Source organism: Denticeps clupeoides, chromosome 7, assembly GCF_900700375.1.
Source record: "Denticeps clupeoides chromosome 7, fDenClu1.1, whole genome shotgun sequence".
NCBI classification, from domain to species: Eukaryota; Metazoa; Chordata; class Actinopteri; order Clupeiformes; family Denticipitidae; genus Denticeps; species Denticeps clupeoides.
Window position 1 is genome coordinate 21,317,690 of NC_041713.1, and position 25,897 is coordinate 21,343,586.

The 25,897-nt window shown below is 43.1% G+C and overlaps 1 protein-coding gene across 7 annotated transcripts in view; it reads left to right on the plus strand.

Annotated features, from left to right (window-relative positions):
* The window catches only part of shank2b (SH3 and multiple ankyrin repeat domains 2b), an 80,293-nt gene that overhangs the window by 50,497 nt on the left and 3,899 nt on the right, over positions 1-25,897 (plus strand). For 4 of the 7 annotated variants that reach the window (XM_028984974.1, XM_028984978.1, XM_028984975.1 and 1 more), the window contains 10 exons: positions 2,500-2,581; positions 8,635-8,717; positions 9,244-9,368; positions 18,297-18,432; positions 19,425-19,505; positions 20,110-20,118; positions 20,603-20,626; positions 22,951-23,075; positions 23,178-23,289; positions 23,405-25,850. In XM_028984974.1, coding sequence (XP_028840807.1) covers positions 2,500-2,581; positions 8,635-8,717; positions 9,244-9,368; positions 18,297-18,432; positions 19,425-19,505; positions 20,110-20,118; positions 20,603-20,626; positions 22,951-23,075; positions 23,178-23,289; positions 23,405-25,850 — 3,223 coding nt within the window. The remainder of the gene's footprint in view (positions 1-2,499; positions 2,582-8,634; positions 8,718-9,243; positions 9,369-18,296; positions 18,433-19,424; positions 19,506-20,109; positions 20,119-20,602; positions 20,627-22,950; positions 23,076-23,177; positions 23,290-23,404; positions 25,851-25,897) is intronic. The other 3 variants (XM_028984979.1, XM_028984976.1, XM_028984977.1) reach the window with 3 other exon arrangements.

Below are 25,897 nucleotides of genomic sequence, written 5' to 3' on the forward strand. Positions count from 1 at the left end.
GCCGCTGACGCTGGGTGTATTTTGCCGGGGGGAAATGGCGTGAGGATGTCCTGTCTGGAGTTGTGGCACTTTTATTCTTGCCCGCAAGTCAGTTGGTGTCTCAGGCTGCGTTACGTGTAGCAGCCAACAGCAGTGAAAAGCCCGGCGAGCTGGAGAGCGATGCACCCGTGCGCCGTAGCTACTGTCACCGCCATCGGGGCTCACGTCGAGGAGGCTTTCCCGTCCTTTCTCTCCCCGGTGCCGCCTTCACTCCAGAGCTCTTACTGGCGAGCGGCCGCCGCAGCTGCGGCTGAGAAGTGACAGGGTGTTTCATTAGCTGCCGAGACGGAACGCTGCGAAGCCGGGCCCGATCCCCCTTCCCCTTTGATGCCTTATTGGTGATGTACGTAACAGCATGGAACCGCGCTGTGTTTATGTAAGCCAACATAAAGTGGCGGAGACATAAAGCGAACAGCGCACCGCCTAGAGCACATCAGGACCGATTCATGTGTCTGTAATGATTTAAGACCCGTTCCTCGTCCCCACACGTCTTCCGGGGAGGGGAAAAAAAAAAAAAGGGTGCCGAGCAAATAATGGAGTGTTGTGACTTTAACCGCTATCCAGTGAGTAGGCTGGAGGGGGGAAGGTGTTGGATCCCACGCAGCCTTCTGACAACTGATATCATCGCATATCAGCATAGCTGCAGGAGAACAATGGGGCCGTTTTCTTAACGAATCAGATAGCCTCCGTGGTCTTCGGCCTCGCACTCTTAACACCACTCACCACACATCACACACCCGATTTCCCATCTTGCTCACGTTGGTTCTGGACAGATGAAAACGCTAAAGCCTACAGGGCCAATCTTGACTCCGTTGGCCCGTTGACCCAATTTTTCTGAACTTGAAATAGAACAAAGCCTCTGTGTTGGCATGGAAATCGTGTATTTTATAGATTTTACTTTCATAAATAGATTTTGTAAGTGATATAAATACAATAATAAGAGAAAATGCACTTCCTGTGAGGAATGCAGCGGCAAGCATTCATTTCAGCGAAAAAGGTCAATAACTGTGAAAATACGGCTCTCCTGGGATCAGTGGCCGTCAACAGCATTAGAATGCGTGCGTTCAACATCATTGTTTTTTTAAAGGTCTTGATGTGCCGTTTTGTGTTGTGAGTGGTGGTGAGCAGGTTGTGAAAGGTTCATGGTGACGTTTGAGGCCAGAGAGCAGCCTGGGATGAGAGAGGGGTGTCCTGTCCAGTTCAGGACACCATCCTGTTCCTTTTAGGTCTCCAATTTGATGAATTGATGATTTGTATGTGATTGCATGCGTGATTTGTACCTGGATTGTGAACTCATTATGGCGAAAAACCAAAAAAAAAAAATGTCACAACATGAATGAGCAATGGCTGATGAGTTGTTGCAATGTGAGTCGTGCATGCAGTTAACCAGTTCATGCATTCGTCTGACCTTCATCAATGGCTATACATAGGCATGCGTGATTCTCAAAATACTGTAATTACCCAGCATCATTGGTCATCATCTTGGCACTACACGGCACTACACAAAATATGCTACTCCTGGCAATGAGACACTACAGAGTATACACACTCAACATGAAGATGTTACTAAAGAAGTAGGTTTCAGATATGAGTCAACAGCTGCTCTTGTGGAAACACCCCTGTCTTGAAATCTTAAAAAAACTTGCTGTAATTTGCTGTAAACATCTGTAACCTGTTCATTGGGATGTATCTCATTCTGCAGACATTTTTAGTTGTTATTACAGAAGACGTGTCAGTTTGTCTTTTTTGTGTCCTTTTAGTGAACTGTTGCTTTTCAAACAAGGTTAGGTTAGTGGATTGTGCCATGCTATTCTATGTTGCATAAAAATGACTCGATTCCATCGTGATACAGACCGGTACCATCATTTAATTTAAAAGCCATTTACTTCCAGTCACTGTAAGTATTGTTCTGTGCAGCAGTAGCACCGTGTTTGGCAATTTGCATCATTAAAGCGCTGCTGATAGTCACTTTCTTTTAGAAGGTACATAATGTCAAATGAATGCTCGCATGTCAATCAAAGGCTCATCTTGGACAGTCTTGTAATCACAGCAGGGGTTTACGGGTAATTTATTCTGTTTACGTAAATGGACTAAAGGAAATGTTCACTGGTTCACTTAAAAATGTAATTTTTAAGGTTTTGGAATTTTTTGGACATAACAATTAATAATCATCTGATCATATTTCTTCTAAGATGTGAAGGTTTATCATAATCAGTGTCATGTAAAGAAGTGCTGCTATTGCAGTAATCATTAAAAGCTTGACTAACTGAATGAGTAGGGAACCATGCACATTAAGAATTTTGTTTAAAAATTGCTTTAAAATACAAAATTCTTTCCTAAATTACTGACAACCTTGGCTTCCATATCATCATATAAAGAGTCATGCAATGTTATGAGAGCAGATTATTCACTTGAATTGTTTCATCTGTGCATTTATCTCACTGTTTTAATCCCCTACAGATGCCAGAGCGGACCGATCGGAGAGAAGGAAGCTCTTCAGACATTACACAGTTGGATCTTATGACAGCTTTGATGCATCCAGGTGCGTGTTATTGTGGATCAAGAATGGGAACATCTTTAATGTTAAAACCATTAATGAGAGATTATAACAACATCTTGAAAGTGAAGATTATGGAACTCCAAAGTGTTCAGAATTAATTAATTAATAATTACATAATTAAATAAATAACCATATCAATAAATAAGAGAATGATACATAATAGCAACATAAAATTGTGATATAATTGAGCACACTTTGATATACAGCTCATTATTGTGAAATATGTTGCATTCTGCTATATAAATGTACTTATTATTGTGAAATAGGCCTTTTATTTAGTTTCAGCAGTTTTTATTCCAAAACATCCTTTTCTCAGATTCAGCCTTTTTTCAAAATGGTGTTTTTCCCTATAACCTTTTTAACTCATAATGTGACTTTTCAGCAGAAAAACTTTGTCTGTCAATTAAGAGAGACAGGGTGGAGTTAGTTGTGTGACGTGAGACATGAGCAATAGCACATGAAGTGTCAATTTAGGTCTTCTGCTGCAAAGCATCATTTTATGCATTAAAATAAATCTTAAGCAGGCAAATAAATGTTCAGTTTCCGAGTTACTGAGAGAGGTTTATTATTTCCTTTTATCTTACATATAAAGAAGTACTGATTGGTACGTGTAATGTGGTGAAACTGAGGTGATGTAAGCCAAAGAAAAATTGATTGTCTTTCTTCCCAATGGGACTCCCTTCTCTTCATGCCTCACCAGAGTTTACCCCATTACAAACTTACCCAAAACTTTTACAAAGGGCTCACAGGGTCATGGCTGAATGGAAAGGGTGCAGTAAAGTTTGGGTCGAGAAACCCACACTGACTGGCGTTTATTTAAATGCACCACACAGCATGACAGTCGGGTTGGGCTTTTTAGGTTCGATAACAGCTCTAATATAGACTCTATATAGCCTGCAGTGTAAAACATGGAAAATAAGAACAAAAGATTTGATTTGAAGTAGCAGAAGTTACAAATCTGAAGTTCATGCCTGTCCGCCATCCTCCGTGGCTTTTGAACTAGCACGTTGTTGCCAGCTGTACAAGCAGTCTGGCGAGCAGATATCCAGGAAAACTAATACACAAAGAAGGATCAGACAGTAGGCGTGCAGGTCCAACCCACTGGCATTGATTGACAGATGAAGTCCTTCTGCTGAAAAGTCATATTATGAAATAAAAAGGCAATTGGAACAACTGCCGTTTTGAAATAAAAGGTTGACTCTGATAATGACCATGAAATAATGTTTCACAATAGTAAACATTTACATTACATTTACAGCATTTATCAGACACCCTTATCCAGAGCGATTTACTATCATTAGTTTCAGGGGACAGTCCCCCCCTGGAGCGACTTAAGGTTAAGTGACTTGCTCAGGGACACAATGGTAGTAAGTGGGATTGAACCTGGGTCTCCTGGTTCACAGGCGAGTGTCTTACCCACTAGGCTACTACAACCCGATTAAAAACATATAATAGTACATATATATATTTCACAGTAATTAGCTGTACATCAAAATGTGTTTTATGTTGCTATTATATATAATTTTGCATTTCTTTAATATTTATTTTGTATTTATTCATTTATTTCTGAACACTTTGGAGTTCCCAAGAAAATTGCTAAAGCACTCTTGTGAAAAAAGCAAAAAATAAAAGATTTTAATTTTATTTGATTTTGACATTAAAAGGGGTACAATCTTGTCATTTACCTTTTTCATTTTTTCAATGTTCAAACAAGAAAAAGTGTATCACTCTGCAGCCATAAAAAGCTTAGCGTTCTTCTCTGCTGAAGGTTTCAGTGGTGTGAAAACACTCACTGTCAGATGGTTGGTTATGTAAGCAACGCTTGAGCTCGGGTCAACATTGCTTATGGGTAGTCACCGCCATCAGGAACGTTATAAAAATCTTTTTCTACTTTGCCAGCAATCTCATTATGTTCTAATAATTGTTAAAACATATATACATATGTGTGGAGTAGAATAGTACAGCTGAAGTACTTTGAATTGATGTTAGTTCTTGAATTGATGTAAGATAAGAGGCATCAAAAGTTGTTTCCATCATTCGCTCTTTTTTACTGTCCCCATAATCGATCGTTGTGCATTATTGTCCTGCATTATCTATTTGGTGTCACACATACAGTAGAACATTGCAAGCAGAGTGAGAATAGGATTCTCACATGTCTGACTGTCCAGTTGACACACCCTGTGTGTGTGTATGGAAGCAGTTGCCATGGAGACACAAGAGAATCCATGGCCATGCAGACTGGAGGCCTTGTTCAGAGGCCTAGTTGCACTCACCGACAAACGTCACAGCGTCCGTTCAGAGCAGATTACGCTGCTATGCCAAACAGGCAACATGAATTGCTGGAGTCTATGCTATTTCTTCAAACACATGGTTTTCCTCCAACTTTCCAAATTCCCTCTACAAGGAATTTGTGAATTTGGTGTTGGATCGGTGAGCTTACATGTCATGCAGCAGAACATGCGAACAGCATTTCTATTCAACAGTTTTGGACTCTTCCATTTAAGTATAATACATATATGCTCTCAACATTTTTAGCAGAACATTATTGTGCTCTGAATATTTTTTTCAACCACTTTCAACATGGGATATGAAAGGGATAAGGTATTTCTTGTTAGAACTAAATAGTGGCAGTTATAAAATGCGACAAAAAAAACCCCAATTTGATCATTTTTTTTTTACAAAAATATACTAAAGTCATATTACGTACAGTGCATCCGGAAAGTATTTCCACTTTTTGTTATGTTACAGCCTTATTCCAAAATCGATTAAATAAATAAATAATTACCTACACACAACACCCCATAATGTTACCCCACCTCCTGTTTCCCTTGATCATCCTTGAGATGTTTCTGCAGCTTAATTGTGGTAGTAGCCTAGTGGGTAACACACTCACCTATGAACCAGAAGACCCGGGTTCAAATCCCACTTACTACCATTGTGTCCCTGAGCAAGACACTTAACCCTAAATTGCTCCAGGGAGACTGTCCCTGTAACTACTGATTGTAAGTCGCTCTGGATAAGGGCGTCTGATAAATGCTGTAAATGTAAATGTAAATGTAAATGTAAATTGGAGTCCATCTGTGGAAATAAACAGTGTGTTGGACCTGATTTGGAAAGACACATGCCACTCTATATAAGGTCCCACAGTAGACAGTTCATGTCAGAGCACAAACCAAGCATGAATTCAAAGGAATTGTCTGTAGACCTCCGAGACAGGATTGTTTCATGGCACAAATCTGGAGAAGGTTACAGAAAAGCTTCTGCTGCCTTGAAGGTTCCAGTGAGCACAGTGGCCTCCATCATCCTGAGTGGAAGAAATTCCAAACCACCAGAATTCTTCATAGAGCCAGAGGTGGGTAGAGTATAGGGTTGCCAACTTTCTCAAACCTAAATGAGGGACACTTTCTTGCGGGTGCAACTTAAACCCCTCATCATTGTTTGTGCATCTCCACAGGTTACACTGTGCATTGATTGGTTGTTAAGGCACATTATGAAATAAATTAGCCACAAAATGGTCGTACATTATTGCATTTTTGGAATTATCGATTGTACATCGTACAGAGGGTAAAATTATGGTACACATATAATAATTATTGTACATCTGGCAACACTGTTAGAGCAGCTCTGCCTGCCCCAGTTTGTGTGTGGTCTAGGGTGGTACTAGCCTAGTGGGTAACACACTCGCCTATGAACCAGAAAACCCAGGTTCGAATCCCACTTACTACCATTGTGTCCCTGAGCAAGACGCTTAACCCTATAGTTGCTCCAGGGAGACTGTCCCTGTAACTACTGATTGTAAGTCGCTCTGGATAAGGGCGTCTGATAAATGCTGTAAATGTAAATGTAAAAAAAATGTAAATGGTCATGTGACTGCATGGTTACGTCTGATTGGTGAAATGGTGTCATGTGATTTTTGCTGTTACGTCTGATTGGTGAAACTTGTTAGATCTACTGGCGGCATCTATCTGGCAGACTACAGTTTCTTATTCACAAATGTACTAAAGTAAAGTAAACTACCCTTAGAAGTACATTTTTTTCAAAAAGCTACTTGAGTAAATGTTACAGAGTAAATGTAACTCCCTTCTCTTCCTAGAGCTGACCAGCCACCTAAACTGAGCGATCAGGGGAGAAGGGCCTTAGTCAGGGAACCCGATGGTCACGCTGTCAGAGCTGCAGGGGTCCTCTGTGGACAGAGGACAACCATCTCTGTAGCAATCAGTCCTGTATGGTAGAGTGGCCAGATGGAAGCCACTTCTTAGTATAAGGCCCATGGTAACCCACCTGGAGTTTACAAAAATGCACCCAAAGGACTCTCAGGCCATGAGAAACATGGTCTGCTGAGACAAAGATTGAACTCTTTGGAATGAATGCCAGGCGTCACTTTAGGAGGAAACCAGGCACCACTCATCACCAGGCCAATATCATCCCTACAGAGATGCATGGTGGTGGCAGCATCATGCTGTGGAGATGTTTTCCAGGAACTGCGAGACTAGTCAGGATAGAAGAAAAGATGACTGCAGCAATGTACAGAGACATCCTGCTCTAGAGAACTCCTGAACTGTGAGACTAAGGCGATGGTTCATCTTTCAGCAGGACAACAACACTAAACTGTCACGTTCCTATTTAGAGGTCTAAGAAACGCAACAAGGGTGTGGAGAGGAGGAGGTCCACTGTTACACACACAACCAAACAAATCATACAAACAGTGCTCTTATTTCCAGTGAGCTAACAGGTACAATAAAACAGCAGACCCAGGACAGCTAACCAACATCAGTAAAGCCTAAAGGAAAGGATGGTCCAATGGGGACAACTCAAAGTCACAGAACAGTTAATGAAAAGGCTAACACAGGCTAACTACACAGGGTCTATCACACAAAGATACATGAATGAGATCACCAACGGAGCTCCTTGCAGATCTCCGTGGACCCTGGGGACCTCCCAAACACCATCCAAACTCTCTTTATATAGGTGGAGGTGACCAGCTTGTAGGCTTCAACTCCTTCCACAAAGTCAACCTAAAAGAGACAGGACAGAAGGGGCACATGGGGCACACATGGGGCAGTGGTGGCCTAGCGGTTAAGGAAGCGGCCCTGTAATCTGAAGGTTGCAGGTTCGAATCCCGATCCGCCAAGGTGCCACAGAGGTGCCATTGAGCAAAGCACCGTCACCACACGGGCGCCTATTGCTCACTCAGGGTGATGGGTTAAATGCAGAGGACAAATTTCACTGTGTGCACTGTGTGCTGTGAAAATCACTTCACTTCAAAAACACAGCCAGGCACACAGGACATGTGGGAGCATACGTCCAGAGACGTAACAAAGCAAGCAGCCAAGATATCAAAGGACCTAAATCGTATTGAACATCTCTGGAGAGATCTTAAAATGGTTGTGCAATTCAACCTGAAGGAGCTTGAGAGGTGCTGCAAAGAGGAACGGGAGAAACGGGCCAAGCTTGTGGTCTCATTTTTAAAAAGACTTGAGGCTCTAATTCCTGCCAAAGGTGCATGGACAAAGTCCTGAGCAAAGGCTGTGAATACTTACCTAGACGTGGATTTTCTGTTGTTGTTTTTTTATGCATTTTCCAATCCCGTTGTCATTATGGGGTGTAGAATCCTGAGGGAAAATGTGGGAAAAGTGAGTACTTTCTTGTATTGTACATCATGCGTCCGTCTCCATCGGCATCCGTCACGTTACCAGGGCAACAGCATGGTTAGTTATTTAAAACTTCACAGGATGGCGCAGGCCAGCCCCGAACAGTTCTCTCCCTACAACCTCCGAGGTCCGTCTCCCCGCCTGTCTGCCCCCACCCCACTCCATCCCTCTCTCTCTCTCTCTCTCTCTCTCTCTCTCTCTCCCTCCCGCGATCACCTCCCGCGTTTCTCCCCTCCTCCTCCTCCTCCTTCTCCTCCGTGCGCCGGCTATGCTCCAGGCCCGCGGCGTCCCTCCGCTGCGGGTGATTCGTGCGGGAAGGATGCGGCGGATGATGCGGACGGTCGGCTGGAATAACGGGCGCCGTGCGCGGCATTTTCTCCACAGCGACTGCGTGATTGACGAGAAGACGGTGGTGCTGCAGAAGAAGGACAACGAGGGATTCGGCTTCGTGCTGCGAGGGGCGAAAGGTAGGAGATGATCCCCTTCCATCACTACTAATATTACACTTCACCACCCTGCCAAGTATAGGACACAAATCATAACTTTTTATTAATCATGATATGTAAGAGCAGGGCCTGGGGTGTCATGTTCGTATTTAAATGCTGCGCTTTCGCCCTGCAGCCTGTGCATCATCTTTAGAGTTAAGACAAACTCTATTTCTGTAGATGTGAAGATGGGAAATATAAAAACGGACGTGTGTTGGTCTGTAATTCATGTGCATGCAGCGTTGTGCAGAGTTGCCGCTGCATGTCCACGCCTGGATCTGGACTGACGTCAGGTTGAGGGGGGCGATACTCCTCTGTGGTCCAGCTGGAGTAGTTATGCTATGTGGGTGCTGGGGTTGGAATGATGAGTCTTGGAGGGTCTCCATGAAGCCTGTTATTAACTGTGAAATGGTATAATGTTGTCTGGACTGTGACTATGTACTTTTTTTTTTTTGTCTGTCTATCTGTCTGACTTGATTTTGGCTCGGACCTCATTGGATTTACCCAGCCGACACACCCATTGAGGAATTTACTCCTACCCCGGCGTTCCCTGCCCTACAGTATCTTGAATCAGTGGATGAGGGTGGAGTTGCGTGGAAGGCGGGGCTTCGGACCGGAGATTTCCTGATTGAGGTAGGCCGGTTTGGCCGATTGAATCAGACTGTGCTGGGGTCAGTTAAAGGTGAAGTTATGAGACTATTAGCTTCTCTCGGGTTTATGAAAACATACATTATCTGCTTTTTTTAGGTCTAAGTTAGCATATCAAGGACATTAGCTTAATGTTCTTTGGCGCATAAAATATTTTTTTATAGTTAAACAATGTGTTGGCTCCCGAAAGATTACCCATGAGAAACTTTATGGGTATAAATCTCTTTCATTGCTCTTTCTTGTGATTTATGCGGGTCTCAGAAGCTTCTGCTGCCTTTCAGTGCTGATTAAGTCTGACTAGAACATCCAGTGTATCGGGAATTAGCCATAATGCAATTCATTTGTTCACTATATAGTGGCTGCGCGAGTGGATCTTTCCATAAAGCTCAGCGAAAGGGTAACGCCATTCGAGGAACAGGTCCCCAGTAGGACCGAAGGAAATCGTCTTTTGGATATGACGGCCGCTAACAAGATATGAACATATACACGCCCTCCTAATTTACATAAAACATGTACGGCTTGATCTTTACCTCAGTAAAACTAATATTTGTGCATGCTGCATTAAAGCTTTAAATGAAAGATTAGGAAGGCATTTGCAGGTATATATTTTTAGCAATCTCAGTGCCATTAGCCTGGAGGTCATGAGGTCATCCTGTAGCCAGAATACACCATATAGATTCCTGCACTTAATTGAAAAGTCGGACGCTGTAAACGGAGACGCGAATGTTTGACGGCTTCTGCTCAGCTGCGCTCTGCAGGCATTGAACACAGTTTAATTATCCAGTCGATGGTATTGACAGAAGGCACCATGGGAGATTGGTCGGCCCGCTCTGCCTGATCCCACCGAGGTAAATTTGTGCCGTTTCCCGGCGCCGTGATGGATGGGGGCTGTCTGTGTGTGACCCATCCCCCACCCTGACCTACCAGTCAGCAAAAAACAAACGGATGAGTTTTGCCGGTAATGTCACATCACTTCATGTGGAGTTCCCGTCCATTATCCCAACCTCAGACACCGAGCCCTGCTGGAGAAGGACGGGCCAGTGTGTGTGTGGGCATCTCATCTCCTCTCTTATTTGTCTGGATTTTGTTGTGCTCCTCTCAGTGGTGACCTTTCCCGTAATTTGATCCTTCTCGTGCTGCGCCCCGTCTGAAGACGGCACTTATTGTACAGTAGTAGCGCAGAGTCTGTTGATGCAGGGTTGCCGATGGGCACATGTCTCGTTCCGTTGTGACGTAATCCTGCTGGACGTTGGGTCATCGGAAGGGAAGGCTGGGCAGCCTCAGTTCATCACGTGATCCGGCACGTCTCAGCCACTGGAGAACGTCGGATCTGCGATATGTTTCTGACTGGAATGTGCAGAGATCCATGGTTTGCCGTTATTTAACACGGCAGAAGGAGTGGAAGCTGGGGACTGTGGGACGTGCCCAGGAGGTTCCTCACGGCCTGATAACCAGGGTGCACTGCAGCCTGTCACAAAAACCTGTTCTGTGCAAGATGTAGCCCACTTCAGACCAGGGCGAGCGTTGTTCACGTGCCCTTCGGGCTTGCAGAGTAGGCCGCATGGCGCATGGCGCATCTTAGCTAGTCACTGCAGATAGATAAGCCTAAACGATTCTGGCTCTGTCAAGTTTTCACCAACATCCCTACATTGCGGGCATCATCTGTGTATTGTAGCACAGAGCAAATGGTCACCTAGCAACCAGCAGCACACTGTGTCTTATGTGTTGGGATAAAAGAGTGGCAGCAGTTGGAGATTTTTAAATGCTGTGCCATGTTGTGCAATTGAGTTGAAAAGCCCCATGACCTCCCCTCCTCCCTGAAGCATGTTGTGGAGATCTCAGGTAACGGTGCCAGGATAATTTGATATTTGGAACAGTGTATTTTTCTCAGTTTCACTGCATGATGAATCCAGAGGAATGCTTCAGACACACCGAAGGAGGCTATTTTGGGAGGGGAACTCTTAATGATATTTAAAGCATTTATCAGACACCCTTATCCAGAGCGACTTAGAATGAGTAGTTACAGGGACAGTCCACTCCCGGAGACACTTAGGGTTAAGTGTCTTGCTCACAATGGTAGTAAGTGGGATTTAATGAAATTTAAAAATGGACCCTTAATGAAATTTAAAGCAGCGCGGTCCAGAGCTCACTTACAGTCAGTAGTTACAGGGACAGTCCCCCCCTGGAGACGCTCAGGGACACAATGGTAGTAAGTGGGGTTTAAACCTGGTTCATAGGCGAGTGTATCACCCGCTAGGTCACTACCACCCTACAGATATTTATATTAAAACACAGTTCGATTTGAACCCAGAACCTCTGGCACCTATAGACCAACAAGCCAGCCATCACAGAGCACAGAACCAACTAGTTCAAGTGGACCGCAGGGCAAACAACGCACAAACAACCTGCCAATTCCACAATGAATATTTGATTGTTATTGGCTCGGAATGTGGGATGTGGGTGTGTTGTGTTAGCATTGTTCATCCTGCCATTCTGCCAGTTTTGAACTTTTATTAAAACTTAATAAACCTTCCTGTTCACTTCCCATTCCCTCCATCGAGCATGACATCTAATAAGAAGCTGATCATGTGGCAGAAGGCTTGTCATAATTCAACTAACTGTGCATGGCTGATGTCGAAATGGAATTCTTTTTTTGAGTGGGATTGAGTGGTGCTCTGCATTTCCTAAAATAAATGATATTTCCCTTCTCCAACGCGTCTCCAGTGGCAGATTTAATTTCTCACCTCTGTGAGACCCCGTCATCTGGGACCAGGAGCTGGAGGTTGTGCTGGTACAGATAAGGCCATTTTGAGGCCAGTGAGCAGTTTTGTGTGTAATCTCTCTCAACATGTCCTCTCACTTCTTTAGAATAATTAGATGAACCCTATCCTCAGTGGAGAGGGGACAGAGGGGACAAACTCCATTTGGAGAATAGACTTTCAGGGGGACGTGAAAGCTTCACTTTCACAGGTTTGAAAGTGACTCTAGCTCCTTTCCCTATGTTCTTGTCCCCAGCCAGGGTTTGTAGGAGTACTATTTCCATGCTGAGTATTGACTTCTGAACACAAACTCATGTCTTGGCTGCAAACGTTTTGAATCATCTAGTGACCAAAAGTAAAAATAAAACTTGTGGTGATTTGTCATTTCTATTTAGGTGTCAGCATTTTTAAAAACATGTTTATTTTCTCACACTATTAATAGAGATAAGTCTGGGCAGCAAGGGTGGGAAATTATGCCTGACATTTATTTTGTGATGTGCAACAATTATTATTAATACCTGTTGAATTGATTTATTGTGGCTGCTATGGTCATTTGTATTTTTTTAATACTTTACAGTATTTAAAATACTGTACTGTTACAGTACGGTTCAAATGCTGATTCAACATATAATCAACTAATCTGAATTTGGTCAGTTTTATTGATGCCATTGATTCCATGGTGGTAGTGGCCTAGTGGGTGACACAGTCACCTATGAACCAGAATGTCCACTTATTACCATTGTGTCCCTGAGCAAGACACTTAATCCTGAGTGTCTTCAGGGGGACTGTCCCTGTAACTACTGATTGTGAGTCGCTCTGGTGTCAGACGTCCAATAGTGAAATTTTCCGTTGGAACGAAAGAGTAATTGTTGCTTTTAATGCAGATATATCAAGCTACCACAGTCAGAGTTTTGACTAATTTGATGTCTAATCCGATTTGTCTGACTCTAGATCTGTGGTGAAATGGTAACAATTATCGGGTGCTATTTACTTTCTATAGGGACACAAATGTAGTCCACACCTGTGATTGTCTAGGTCATCTTCGACACCCATGGATGCTGCTTTATCATAATGCTACACATTGACTTCCGTCTTTAGAGCTGTTAGCCTTTTCTTTTCTTTTGTAGTTTCTAAGCATTTTTTTCCATCGAACTATAGTGGCTAAACGTTTATGCAGGTCTGCTTACTTGACTTTGTATTCATTGGCTTGTTCTGGTTCAGTCCTGTTGTGCATTTTCAGTGCATTTTCTGGTCCATATGGCATTGTCTTTGATTTTTAGCTTTGCCCGTTGCCTTCAGTAAATCTCTTGTGCAGTCTCAGACCAGGCTACGTAAGGGGTCTCCCAGTTTGCTGAGTGGCATTATATAACTGAACATGGAGACGTTATGTTATGTAATGGTGCATGTGTGTGTGTGTGTGTGTGTTTCTGCTTGGTGCAAGCATATATCTTTATTCAGCTGGAAGTGACCAGAAGTGACATTTTATGAAATATGAACGTTCTCCCAGACACACCAGCTCTAGAAAACATTGGTGATGTCCTTTTAGAAACACAGTAAATTCACAGTGAGCCAGAGCAGCCGGCTGTAACTATGTACGCACTAATTTGTGTTGTGTGGGTGCGAGACAGCTAAAACTGACCTGTACTGGAATCATTTGCCTAACCAGTTAGAAAACAGCATAACTGGATAATAAAAAAAAGCAGTGTTAGGGATAGAAGAGGGAAGAGTAACCATGCTACTCTCCTACCAAATGGCAAACTGCGACATAAGGCTTTGTCCTGTGGGGACAAAAGTGATTTCTTATGACTGAGATTCACTGTGGCAGGGCCTGTTTTTGTTCATTATAGTAATCGGATTATCACCAGATGAAGTGACATCGGTGGTGTTACGCCGTTTTGCTTATTTATTCATTATAAATCTCTTTATCAGGCTGCAATGCTGTGGTTGGAGGACTAATGCTTTACCAAAAGAGCCATTTTTACTACATTTAGTACATTTATTAGTACATTCTTCAATCTGTTAGTTATTTTTTGTGATGGAGCAACTGGGTTTTTTCTGCTTAGTTGTATTGTATCTTAGTTGTAGAGAAAGTTGTATTTTGGCTGGGTTGTTTCCTCAGTGACTAGAATCCAATCAATCAATGAAATGCTGACCTATTTCAATCTGGCCTTTACTTTTTTGTCATGATCCGGACCGGCAGGGGTGACTCCGGATCCGGAGTCCGGACCGGAGTTTCATGTTAGTCTTGTGTAATGTTCCCTGATCGTGTTCATCTGGTGTATATTTATATCTGTTTGTGTCTGTTCGCCGTCGGGTCATTGTGCGTGTTTATGTTCCCTTGTCTCGTGTATTTTGTATTAAAACCCTGTCGTGTGAAATTGTGCGAATGCGTCCTCCTTCACCGCCATGTCCAGCCCACCCGTGACACTTTTATTATCATTGGCTTTTGCCGATTTCTCGCTAAAAGTGATTAGATGGAATTATGACATTATGAACTGCTCAGTAAAACTCTGTTTTTGGCTATTTTACAGGATGATTAAAGTGGGTTTTTTTTGTATTATTGTTCTGTTTCATACCAACCGGCAACAGCGACCTTGGTATGTTGTCATTTTAGTACAACCTTCTTTCTTATCGTGTCAGGTTAAAACGAACCCTCAGTGACAATAGTCATTATTTCGGACCAATCAGACGTGCTAATGAGTATTCACACGGCTTCAATCAGGTACCACTGTGTCACTTGTCAAAACATACTGCTGTTACAGACTCCTGTGACACTGTCACCGCTGTCATCAGAACCCTGTCTAGCTCTCAGTGCCAGATTACTGTCTTGTCCAGTAGGTTAACTGAGGGCAACACACACAAATACTCACACTCACACACTCACACTCACACACTGCCCTGTCTGCATCAGTGGGACCAAAATTAATGTCCATCCTTACAAAGAATGAGACTGAGGAAACCCTCATCTGACTACTCTGGTGAGGGTACCCAGCTACCCACCACCCAGGACAGCATGTCCTGTGCCTGCAGAGGTTGAGCTGGTTATAATACCACATCACACTTCATGTGCTGACCTTCTTCCTGTCTGGCAAATACTGACAACCTGCAGCACTCCACACTACAGTGTTCATTTCTCTACCAAATCAAACCATGTCCTGCAAATCCCAAAGTAGTGCAAATATCTACCTGTCACAGGGGGAATTCGATGACGTACTTGCAGACATACTTTGGGCGTGGGGATAAGCCGTCGTACCGGTAGAGGACACTGGGCGAGCGGGGCAGGAGGACCGGGGGCGCCTGGCCGGCGAGGAATGAGGACGCAATGGACGCGCTGCAACGCAGTGGGGAGTCAGTTCGGGATCTTTGGGAAGGACCGGGGCAGAGGAGAACCGGAAGACGGCGGGTTTCAGGATGGTCCGGGATCTTGGACTGGACGGGAGTAGGTCTTGGGCGGCAGGACGGTAGGGGAGCATGGAATCCCGTCTTAACCGATGGGCCAGGTAGGTTCAAGGTCAGGGGCAGGCAGATGTTGTAGCCAGGAAGTTCCGGTCGGGGTTCTTTTCGTGGTTTCCAGGGGATCAGGCAATTCTCGAAGTCGTGGGCAGGCGAAGGTCGTATTTCAGGAATCTCAATTATCTTAGGTCAGCTAGCGTCTCTGGCGAGTAAACTCATACAAAGAGCGGGCGTGTCTCCTTGGGGTTACCTCACTTTTATACTTGCCACCGCCCGCTTCCATTTCCTCTCCCAGGCTGGTGAGGCGCCCTCTAGCGGGCTGGAGGCGCGTTGGCCATGACACTACCGCATATAAGCCACTTGTCATGATCCGGTCCGGCAGGGGTTACTCCAGTTCCGGACTTCGGACTGGAGTTTCATGTTGGTCCTATGTAATGTCTCCTAATCGTGTTCACCTGTGTATGAGTGTATAAAGCTATCCTGTTCATGTCTGTTCACAGTCGGGTCATTGTATGGTGATGTTCCCCTGTCCTGTCTACTATGTATTAAACCCAGGTCTTGTGACGTATGCGTCCTCCTTCATCGCCATGTCCAGCCATCGTGACACCACTACGTTTTTCACACGCTTTGAGAACTGTAGCTTTTATGATGGTCGTAGTAGCCTAGTGGGTAACACACTCGCCTATGAACCAGAAGACCCAGGTTCAAACCCCACTTACTACCATCGTGTCCCTGAGCAAGACACTTAACCCTAAGTGTCTCCAGTAACTACTGATTGTAAAACGCTCTGGATAAGGGCGTCTGATAAATACTGCAAATGTAAATGTTTCAGAATGTGGTGAGGGGTTTTATGGAATTACCAATGAAATTACCAAAAAGGTCACAGTGGACCAATTAAATTGTTTCGGCAAACTATGTCACACTTAATTCTTGGTAATCAGACATTTTGTGCTTCGTGCACTGACCCTCATCATCCGGTAACATCTTGCTCTATTAATATGTCATATTTCAACAAGGACACATGCGAGAGAAGTGTGGCTTATTTATTTACAATTTCTTTTTTCTTTTAAAAATCAGTAAGTATGGCCTATACATACGTGTGCTCTCTAGTCTGGAATTTACGGTATTGTAGACAAGCAATTTCTCCCCAAAAAAAAAGAATATACTGTAAATACAACCACTCGGGTGACACTGAGTGCCACCCCACTTCTTCTGCATTCCCTATCATTTCATATTGCTCATGGTGCCATAAGCAGACATTTTAAGGATCTCTTTCATAATAATATCAGGACCAAGTTCATTACCAGACAAAGCTGTATTACATTTATCACTGGTTTTATTCCACTAGAGGTTCCAGCAAATACATTTGTTTTTTCCATCAGTGCCTCAAGAACGTATTGATAGAATAATGTGCTGATCAATAATGAATGTTTTAATGACTTACCTAATCCTGAGTCTTTGTGGAGTAGTGAAGTTTCAGAAGGTGCAAAATGGTCAATTATAGACAGTTTTAAAGTTGAGCTGCTTAGTCATCTTACTTGCCACTTGTTTAGTTATGCATTTAAATTACAATGTTTTCTTGTAAAACAATGAAATATAATTTTGAATTTAAAGCATTAATTCACTCACATGCTGTGGGACATAGACTCAAACATTCAATTATACGGTCTGAATTTGTAGCAGGCAGCAGAAGCTTCTCTTGGTTACCGGGTAATATGGTTTCCTAGGATACAAGGCCTACTCATCCAGCCCTTTCCCTGGATGGAGGTTACTCTACGTGTTCTTAACTCCTCTCACACTGTGCTGTAATTGTGTTGACGATGAGGGGAGACAGAATTCCTAGAACAATTTTATACTTACCTACCTGGCAAGATTCACCTCATCAGGGATGGGTCCAAACATATATCAAAATAAAACTGCAGATTGAAAGTTAAAGAACACACAGGGGTGCTAGATGTGTGATTTTTGCACCCCCAGATCTCGCAGTATTAAAATACGACAACAATCCTCGTCAGAGGTAAATTTGTCTTGTGAAGCAGCAACTTTTCAAGTGCAGTGCATGTGGCCACCAATCTGTCTGGTTAAACCTGCTGTGTTGTTGCGAGAGAGAAACATGGATTGGTTTGCCGCTGCAGTGTGTTGCAGTCCCACCCGTGGAGCACTGACTCGATGCAATGTGTACCCTTGAGCGGACAGAAGTGGCAAATGATTGGTGGAAATAGACTATGATTGGCAGTTTTTGTGCATAATTTTATCACGGATTAATTGAGTAAATATACCCAAAAGCTACTCGGCCTAATTGACCTGAATTTTATCACGATCACTAATTGCAATTGTAGAATTTTGCTAATACAGTGACCATGAGGCCTTGAAAAGAGACCAAAGCGAAGGTTTTACAAACCCTTAAATAGGAAGAAAGCATCACCATAAAGACCAATGCTTGTTCCTCAAGAAATGCACAAAGCTATAAATGCACTGCAGACATGCCCACTTTTTGAATTTCACTCAGGGACAAACACTGCCAGCTCTCATTGAAAAATGTGCCTCATCTCTTTCTCGTGGACCAACTATCGTGTGTCACTTCCTTAGCTTAGATGCATGTGTGGTCTCACCCCTACACATTGCTATGCAATTGTACATTTTTTTATTTACTTACACGATGCATTTGGCTCACATTTCTGTTCATATTTGGCTTCCTCAGGTGAACCAGGACAATGTTGTCAAAGTGGGCCACAAGCAAGTAGTTAACATGATCCGGCATGGAGGCAACCACTTGGTCATAAAAGTTGTGACAGTCAGTCGAAATCTGGACCCAGATGACACAGCACGAAAAAAAGGTAAAGTAGGCTATATATCATTCTCTTGCCTTATTTTGCATGCAGTTACATATAGTTAAATGGTAAATACGTTATATGAATTTTTTCATGTAGTATATGTGGTTAGTATTTGGACAGGGCCTTGAACATTGTTTTATGACTATAGGAGGGTACTCCAGGAAAACACCGGATCACAGAGAAATAATTTTTGTTTAGTAATTGGTCTAATCCATGTATACAACAGTAAAGCCAGGGTGCTGCATTCAGTTTTTTAGGATCTTAAGTTATGCATACAGGCATTTTTTTTTTTGGTTATTTCTTTGTTTCCATTACACAGTGTGTGAACCAAACTATAACACAATCAAGAGAACTCGTCATCTGGAAGAAACTGTTAAATTATGGGATTTGGAATCTGCACGCTTGATTTCATATGTTTTACTCCAAGTTGATGACCAGTGTAATGTGATGATATTTTGATTTCCTGAAGATTTTGCTTGAATTGAGGCATCTCTTGGCAGCCTGAACCACATTAGCATATAAACAAATGAGCTCAGCTCACGTTGACATGGCGAAACAAGGCCGGTGGAAGGATGAACGAATGCTCGATTACTACAAAGGAGATTTAATACCCAACATGCCATGACTTACAAGGACAGGTAGACAATCAAAGATACAATAACAGTAACAGAGGTGCAAACAATTGGTAATCATAAGATGACCACATCAATGCGCAAAACTCCATCCGGAGTCAAGCTTAACAAACTCTCATTTCACCCACTGATGCAATTGATGCTTTTGTAATCTTACTAACACTGTCATTGACTAACCTCTTTGTGGAGTTCTTATCTTTTATTTCTCTCATTCCAATTTGTCAACAATACACATCACATACAACAGAAACACATTACATTTATTTGGCAAATTGATGATTTACAATAGGCATGAAAACAACAATTTTAAAAAAGTTGTTCATGACCAGGCCCCGCCTTTCCTTCTCATCTGTTACTCTTTAGTACCACCACCACCCAGGAGGGCTCCCTCCGCTGCCCTGTCCATGCGGTCTAAGTCCATGACATCAGAGTTGGAAGATCTGGGTAAGCATGTGTGGGCATAACACCATGCTATTAATCCAGTTTCCAGGAGTCATGCACTGTTCAAAGAAACATGAGCAACTCACCTCACCATTAGCTATACTAAGAATTCAATCACACGTTAACACGGTGTCATTAATATATACTGCCTGGCCAAAACTGCACATTATAATGCCTGGTTGGGCCACTTTTAGCTATAAGTACATTCAGCATTCTCTGTAGCTTCTACACCATCTCTTTATTTATTTATGGCCAAGTTGAACAATTCTTACCCCAATTCCTGTTATTTCAGAAACTAGTTAAGTTTAAAATACCAGTACTTTTTGTCCGGACATTTATATATATATATTCAAATGCAGTTTTATTGTGGTCAGGCAGTGTGTATGATGGCATGGGTGATTGAATTGTAAAAAGAAACTCACTGTTAAAAGTGAACACACCTTGTAGTAGTTTATCAGATTCTTGTCTTTGGTAAGCACTCTGAAGTTAATCTGACATTTGAATATTAGCTCAAAGTTTAGTACTTTGCTGTACAGTGATATGTTTTATAGAGTCTTTTATTAATCTTATACATCTTTTCTGAAATTCCTTCCCTTCTTTCCATAAGTGGATAAAGGTAATCAAAAGTATGCTGTGATTCACTTTGTGTATGTAAGCTGCCTTTGCATTGCCTGTCTCATTGCATGTCCTGCAAATTTGCAACCATTTCTACCATTTATTCATATTATAAATTGAATTGTATTCGAATTACAATTCAATTTGAGTGCAATTTTACATTCAGTCACAAAGATACACAGAAGAAAAAACATTTCAAGCTGCTTAACATCTCTACATCACATTCGTTCCCCCCAGCTGGCCTTCCTGGCACCAAACAAGATGCCATGTTAGGGGGAAGTGAATGTGAGATCAGTGAGCCGAACAGATAGGATTTTGATTTGGGATTGCTGGTTACTTGTTAATATATTTTACAAACTTCATTCTATTCTATTCAACTTTATAAGAAAATCATTTAAATGTTTAATAGTAATTTGGTATTTTAGCATTTTAAGTGTGTGTTCTTTCTTAACCAATTAAATGTTTTATGTTCTCTTACGTTGAAGCAACTTTGAGGAAAAAGAAAGGTGGTAAGTTTACTAGAAATGTTTCATTTTGGTAGTATTTCTATATTATGTTCTTGTAAAATATTCTTAAAAATATTTTAATTTTTGCACCTATGTCATAGAGAAGTTCCTATTGGTTATCTCTGATAGTAATCACAGTAGTCAGCCTATTTGTACAGTAGTCAGCCTATTCGTGTTTTAATGTTTGTTCAAATTATTATTATTATAAAAATTAAATCAATGTTGATTATTTTAAAAAGCATTGTTTCTTATGTACAGTCGTACATTTCAGCAATAATCCCATTTAAAATACTTACCTTAAAATTCCCACCAAATCCCCACAAATCAAGCAACATACCCACCAATCCTTGCAAATTTTGCATACCAGGTATGTACACTGGTATGATCTGTTACATTTAAAGTTACCAAAAATCAGTAGCAAGTCATCCTTTCTTTATTCACATCCTTATGGCTTGGAACATATCAAACCCTTCGTCCTCTCACAGACTCGGACAATCATGGTTTTTGTAATGTGTTTCTGGAATCCCCTCTGGATTCCTGTTGTATAGTGCAGAAGCTGTATTTTTCCTATCACAATATGTAGATCATTAGCTACGTAAATGTTGCTGTTGAGGTAATGATATACACTTATGAGCCATAACATTATAACCACCTGCCCAATACAACCCTGACGTATGAATATAGCATTTCATTAAAAATGCTCAATTGGACAGATATCTGGAAAATAGCTCTGTAGTAGGCCACAGCATATGTCCTTCCCCTGGTATCTGACCCACATGATGTCATCAGACCAGGAGACCTTCTACTGTTTGGTAGTCTAGGTTTGATGCTCAGCAGGTGGTGCAATTTTGAAACAGGACAGCATAGGCATCATGACTGGTCTGCAGCTACTCTATATTACCAAAAGTATTGAAATACATCTTCAAATCACTGTTGTATGTACTCAAGCTCCTAGGCATGGAGATGGCTTCTACAAACATTCGTGAAAGAGTGTGGTACTCTGATCGGATGCCACCTGTGTGATAAGTGCAGTTAGTGACTGTGTATGGATGGAAAAATTAAGAAGGCAAATGTAAAGGCAGATGCCCCAATACAGTATACTTTGCAACACAATACAATGTACTGTGTGTTCTGAGACTATTCCAGCTGAAGAAGTTGGAAGTTTTTCAGCAGTATGACACACAGTAAGTCTTTTTGTTGTAGAGTTTGTTGGGGCAGCACAGGCCACATGCATCAAGGAACCTTGGCCACTCATGGCCCTGTTGCCAGTGCATCATTTATATTTCCTTGGACTACTTTTTGAAGGTCGTAATGATATGGCTGATTGTGTACCGCACTGCCTTTGACATGCTACGTCTTTAAGAGTGGGTTCCCATTCTCATGCATTTTAAAATATTGATGGAATATATTATAAACAGGATGTCACAGGATTTCCACACCACATCGTTTCCATTTATTATCATTCAAGGGCCCACTACAGCTTTGAGTCACTCAGAAACAAGGTGTTGCCATGGAAATAATGCTGCATATGTTTAATATAGCAACATTCCACCTGCAACAAAATCTGATGCCATATTTGCACTCTGAAGCTGCTGCCTCTTGGAGAGAGGCATAAATGCGTTATATGGAAAGGCAGACAGTTCTCACCACCACTTTTTAAAATTTTCATTAAATTTATACAAATACAACCGTTGTATTCGGTTACAGTCCGTTTAGGGCTCTCAGTGATTTTCTGTGTGGATTTTAGAACATTCCACCCCGATAAAGGCACAGTTTGATGAAATCATTGAAAGCCCAGAACTAACATGGCAATCATGCCTATGATGAGTGTAAGTAAACACAACTGTATGACCTGTCACAAAAATATGGCCCATGGCCCTGCAGACAGTACTAAAAGTAAACAATCTGCTTGATAGTGTAACTGGGTGGCTTAATGGACAGGCTGTCATTGCCAGGTACTGAAATCCCTTCTCCTCCATTTTCTGTGTAGATCCTCAGCCTTCAGTTAATGAGGGTCTGAAGAAGAGGATTGTTTTTCACGTTACACTAAGTAATCATTCCACTGCATGGGAAGCTTTTCAAGCAAAGCACGACCAGCATGTTGTGCGGTGGCCGCTGAGAAACAAGCTGAGCCATCTTCTAAGTCATAACAGCTTGCACGGCTTTTGATTTTTGACCAATGTCAGTCTCATTATTTCTGTTTCCCTCCCCTCGGCTCAGTTTTGACCTCTTTTCAAAGGACACTTTGAAAGAGCCTTGGCTGTTAAGATGCACTTGATAGTCCAGTGACAACTGATCACCAGCATTAAAAGTACCTTTTGTCTTAGATAAGGTGGATGAAGTCATTCCGTCACAAAAGGCCACGTGGGACAGTGCAACTATAGACTCTAGGATTGCTACGGTTAAACCACGACCAACTAGCAGATGTTTTGCTGTTGCTCCTGAGATTAATGTAAGAACATCAAACATTTCCTACACAAGAATTTATAGAAAGATTACTTTAACTGTGCGTAATAGGGTGCTGCATGTTGTATTGCTTGCCTTTTGGGTGCAGTCCATGTGCAATAGCCAAGATGTGGCACAAGCTTCTCCGCCAGTTTCAGAGAGTCCTCGAAGGGGCTATCTTGGCATACCAAAGGGGACCGTGAGGAGACAAACATCTATAGGTAATTACATTGTATCGTGACAGTACACAGTCACCACCTGAATAATTTCTTAACTGTTCTACATTATTAAAAATTGAATCATAGATATTTTATTTGATATCTGATCTGGTTATAGGTGTGACAGAAGAAGAAAAGCAGTTTCTGACCCCACCATTGCTGAAATTCACTAGAAGCCTTTCCATGCCAGATACATCTGAAGACATTCCGCCACCACCAGCCATCTCCCCTCCATCCCCACCCTACAACAACACCAACAACCCTCCAGCTGCTGGACGAGGATATGGCACCATCAAAGCAGGCTTCACTCAGAGCCCTGCCACACTCCAAAATAACACTGCAGAAAGAGGCGATAAAAACATGGGATCCGTGTGGAGGGAACAAGGAACCTACTACAGAGACACACCAGACCAGATCCAGACCGGGGATTTCAACCACAACACATCTACTGCCACCTCAACATCTGCCCAACAAAGCCTAAACATGAGAAGAGCCCAAGTGCCCGAGAACCCTTATTCAGATGTGGGAAAGGGGGGGCAATCAGGCCTTTTTGTGCCAAACAAACCAGCTCGGAGGAAGGGCATGCTGGTCAAACAGTCCAATGTTGAAGACAGTCCTGAGAAGACATGCATCTCCATTCCCACTATCATCATCAAGGAGCCTTCCACCAGCAGTAGTGGAAAAAGTAGCCAGGGCAGTAGCATGGAGATTGAAACAAGCAGTCAGGACCACCCAGGTCAATTAAGACCTGAGGACAGTCTCAACCCAAGTGGTCCATTCAGCACTGCCATAGCTGGGATCTCTCATAATCGTGAAAAAAGACTGGGAATTCACAGAAACTCTCCATCCTTCCGTTCCACAGACATAGCAGATGAGGACCTGCCTAACCCCACACCTACCCCACGGCTGCGCCACTCTAAATCCATTGATGAGGGCATGTTCAGTAGTGACGAACGCCTACGAAGACTCATGGCTCCGCCATCCTCTCTCCTCAGCATACCTCGTGCAAGTGGAGCAGGAGGGGGCAATGTGACCGACTTTAACAGCCCAGAACCCACCATGGTACGAGAAGTCCTCAACACACGCACAGGGCTTCACAGCCCTATCAGCTTACCAGCTAATAAGACATATAACACAGGGGGTGGTAATTATGTGCATCCAGTGACTGGGAAACCTTTGGACCCCAATTCTCCGCTGGCCCTGGCACTTGCCGCCCGAGATCGGGCCATGAGGGACCAGCCTCAGCAGCTTCCATTGAAGAGTGAGTTGTCCAAAGCTGACCTCAACAAACCACTATTTATTGATACTAAATTGCGTCCTAATGTTGATGTGACCTTTTCAGCTACTGCCACTATGGGCAGACCCGGAAGGGCAGGTCTTCGAAGGCAGATGACGGAGGCCAAGTATGAGACAGAATCCAAATATAGTATTCATGATGGATTGCACCTGGGCAACAAAGAAGAGAAGATGTCTGAGGAAAAGAAGAATATGCTCATTGATATAGTTGACACCTCAAAGCAGAAGTCAGCTGGACTGCTGATGGTGCACACAACCATTGATGGAGCTAAATCAGAAGAGAACAGTTTATCAGAAGGAGAACGAGAAGAGGGTGTCAGTCCAGACAGCACTCCTGGTGAACTCCGTGACCCCAACCAACCGGCTCCCCCACCTAAGACGTCTGCTCCCAAACCACTAACCACCCTCTCACAGCATGGGAAGACAATAATCACCGTCAGCTCAGTGGATGAACCTGTCAAACTCCCTTTTGGCATTCCTCCTCCTCCTCTGGCCTCAGTTGATATTGACGAGGAGTTTGCCTTTGGAGAACCTTTGCCACCGCCGCTAGAATTTGCCAACAGCTTTGATATTCCAGAAGACCAAGCTGGGGCACTCAGTGAACTTTTGAAACAGAAGGCCAATGGTATTAGAGGGGGAAACTCCTTGGCACCTTTCTACTCACATTTGTCATCAGGCACCTCAGAGATCAAGCGGCCAACGGTGCTCACAAACTGCACACCACCCAGTTTCCCGCCTGTCTCGCTGGACCCTTATGAACCCATCATTGACTCTGGAATAGAGGTTGATAGTCGGAGTAGCGGTGACCCTCAGCTAGAGACGACCAGCACCGTCTCCACTGTGTCAAGCATTTCCACTCTTTCCTCTGAGGGGGGCGAGGCTTTGGACACATGCACCGTCTATACGGATGGCCAGGCATTTCTGGTGGACAGGGCACAGGTGTTGTCCAAGACCAAACCTAATGTCTACAAGGGTAGTGCACTTTATAAGGATGAGGAAAGCATGGGCTCTTTTAGGGTGCCATCCTCTATCCTACCCCCACCACCCAATTCAGCTCCTCCAGAACCCCCAAAAACACCAACCCAGAGAACCTCAAAGCTCTGGGGGGAGTCTCCTGAGCTGAAAAGCCCCCACCACACAGAACACATGCCCCAACATGTTTTGGGTGAACTCAACTCTGTCCTGCAGCATATTAACAAAGACAAAACACCAAAGCCAGGGGAGGCAATAGACTCCCCCATAGGATCCAGGACTCACTTTGGAAGCAGGTATTTCTTCACTTCTTCAGTGTTGGGGGTTCACATGGGCCCTTACA